The sequence below is a fragment of the Charadrius vociferus genome, unplaced genomic scaffold, assembly GCF_000708025.1.
Source record: "Charadrius vociferus isolate BGI_N301 unplaced genomic scaffold, ASM70802v2 scaffold91, whole genome shotgun sequence".
Classification (NCBI taxonomy): domain Eukaryota; kingdom Metazoa; phylum Chordata; class Aves; order Charadriiformes; family Charadriidae; genus Charadrius; species Charadrius vociferus.
The window spans coordinates 1-1,391 of record NW_009646733.1 but is presented as its reverse complement, the minus strand read 5'-3'; the positions used below and the strand labels follow the sequence as shown (position 1 = coordinate 1,391).

General features: G+C 57.2%; 1 protein-coding gene across 1 annotated transcript in view; it reads left to right on the top strand.

Moving 5' to 3' along the window:
- Positions 1 to 432, top strand: part of LOC104290332 (protein FAM214B-like) — a gene marked incomplete at its 3' end in the record, with an annotated part of 2,872 nt that extends 2,440 nt beyond the window's left edge. Inside the window, 1 exon segment of the mRNA XM_009889425.1 lies at positions 274 to 432. Coding sequence (XP_009887727.1) covers positions 274 to 432 — 159 coding nt within the window.
- Between the last annotated feature and the right edge of the window lie 959 nt (positions 433 to 1,391).

Here is a 1,391-nt window from a genome sequence, read left to right as displayed (position 1 = left end):
TGCTGAGAGGGCCACTGTGGAGCTGACTGGCTGAGCCGAGGCACTCTCACTGCTTCTCTGTGTTAGATGGCTGGTTTCAGCCCACCAATTCAGGATGGGTCTGTCTTGGAGTGAACAGACGGAGCCACTCACAGGCGGTCTCCAGAGAGCTGGAAGACACACGAGGGCAAGCAGACGTGGTTGCGGTGGAGATGGGAGTGATCTCACCTGCAGCTTAGAGGCGAGGGGCAGGACTTGTGTTTGAAGGTCCCTAACACTTCCCTCCTCTCTCAGGAGTCCATCCTGAAAGGGCGCTTTGCATCATCAGGGAGGATCGAGGGGTTCACGGCAGAGATCAGTGCCAGTGGCTCCTACTGCCCCCAGCACGCCACCCTGCCCGTTGATGTCACCTACTTCGACATCTCTGAACATAGTGCACCCTCGCCTTTCCTGGTACGAGACAAGGGATGAACATAGTGCACCCTCGCCTTTCCTGGTACGCAGACAAGGGAGGGCTGGCCCATGGGGGAGGTGAGTGGGGGCTGTACTGTGCATCTTTGGGAGCTGCCCCTCTCCAGAGAGTGTGGCTGAAGCAACCACCTACCTGAGGAGACCACTAGCTGTGCTGGGAGCAATATTTAACCCACAAAGCGAAGAGGGAAAGAAGCAGGAACCCTTGCAGGTGTATAAACAGGCAGGCTGCTGCCCAGCCCTCTCCTGGCTGCTGCTTCTCTGTCACCTCCGTGTTGCTGCTTGTTCATCCTTCTGTCTGGAGAGGGACTCAGCTGGGCATGTCTTGCTGCCTTGTGCCAGGCGTTCCTGGCGAGAGGGACACATGCTTTCTTTTGCCCCAGGGAGTGTGGTGGGTGGGGAACTGGCTGACAGGCTGCACCCAGAGCGTGGTGGTAAATAGCTCTTTTTCAGACTGGCAACCTGTCACAAGCGGGGTTCCCCAGGGATCCATATGGGGCCCAACACTGTTTAATATCTTCATTAGTGATCTGGATGATGGGATCAAGTGTACCCTGAGGAATTTTGCTGATGATGCCAAACTGAGTGTGAGAAAGCACAGTGGAGGGGAGCACAGGGTCCCCGGGGTGCTGGCAGGGAGACAAGGTTATGGGAGATGCAGGGAAGGAAGAGGTTGGTGGGGAGGGACAAATGTCTTGGCAGGAGAGCGTGTACATGCAATGGGGATGGGATGGGAGCACAGGAGTGGGGGTGCATGGAAAGGACTGACCTGTGGGTCTCAGGCTAAGCCCTCTGGGACTGGTGTGGGACTTTCTGGGCCCTTGGGCCCTCTGACACTACCCCCAGATGCCCCAACCCTGCCCTATGGACCCATTCCCGTGCCCTCCCCAGTCTCATCCCCTATCCCTCTACCCCCAGACCTTATTTAACCCCAACAAGAC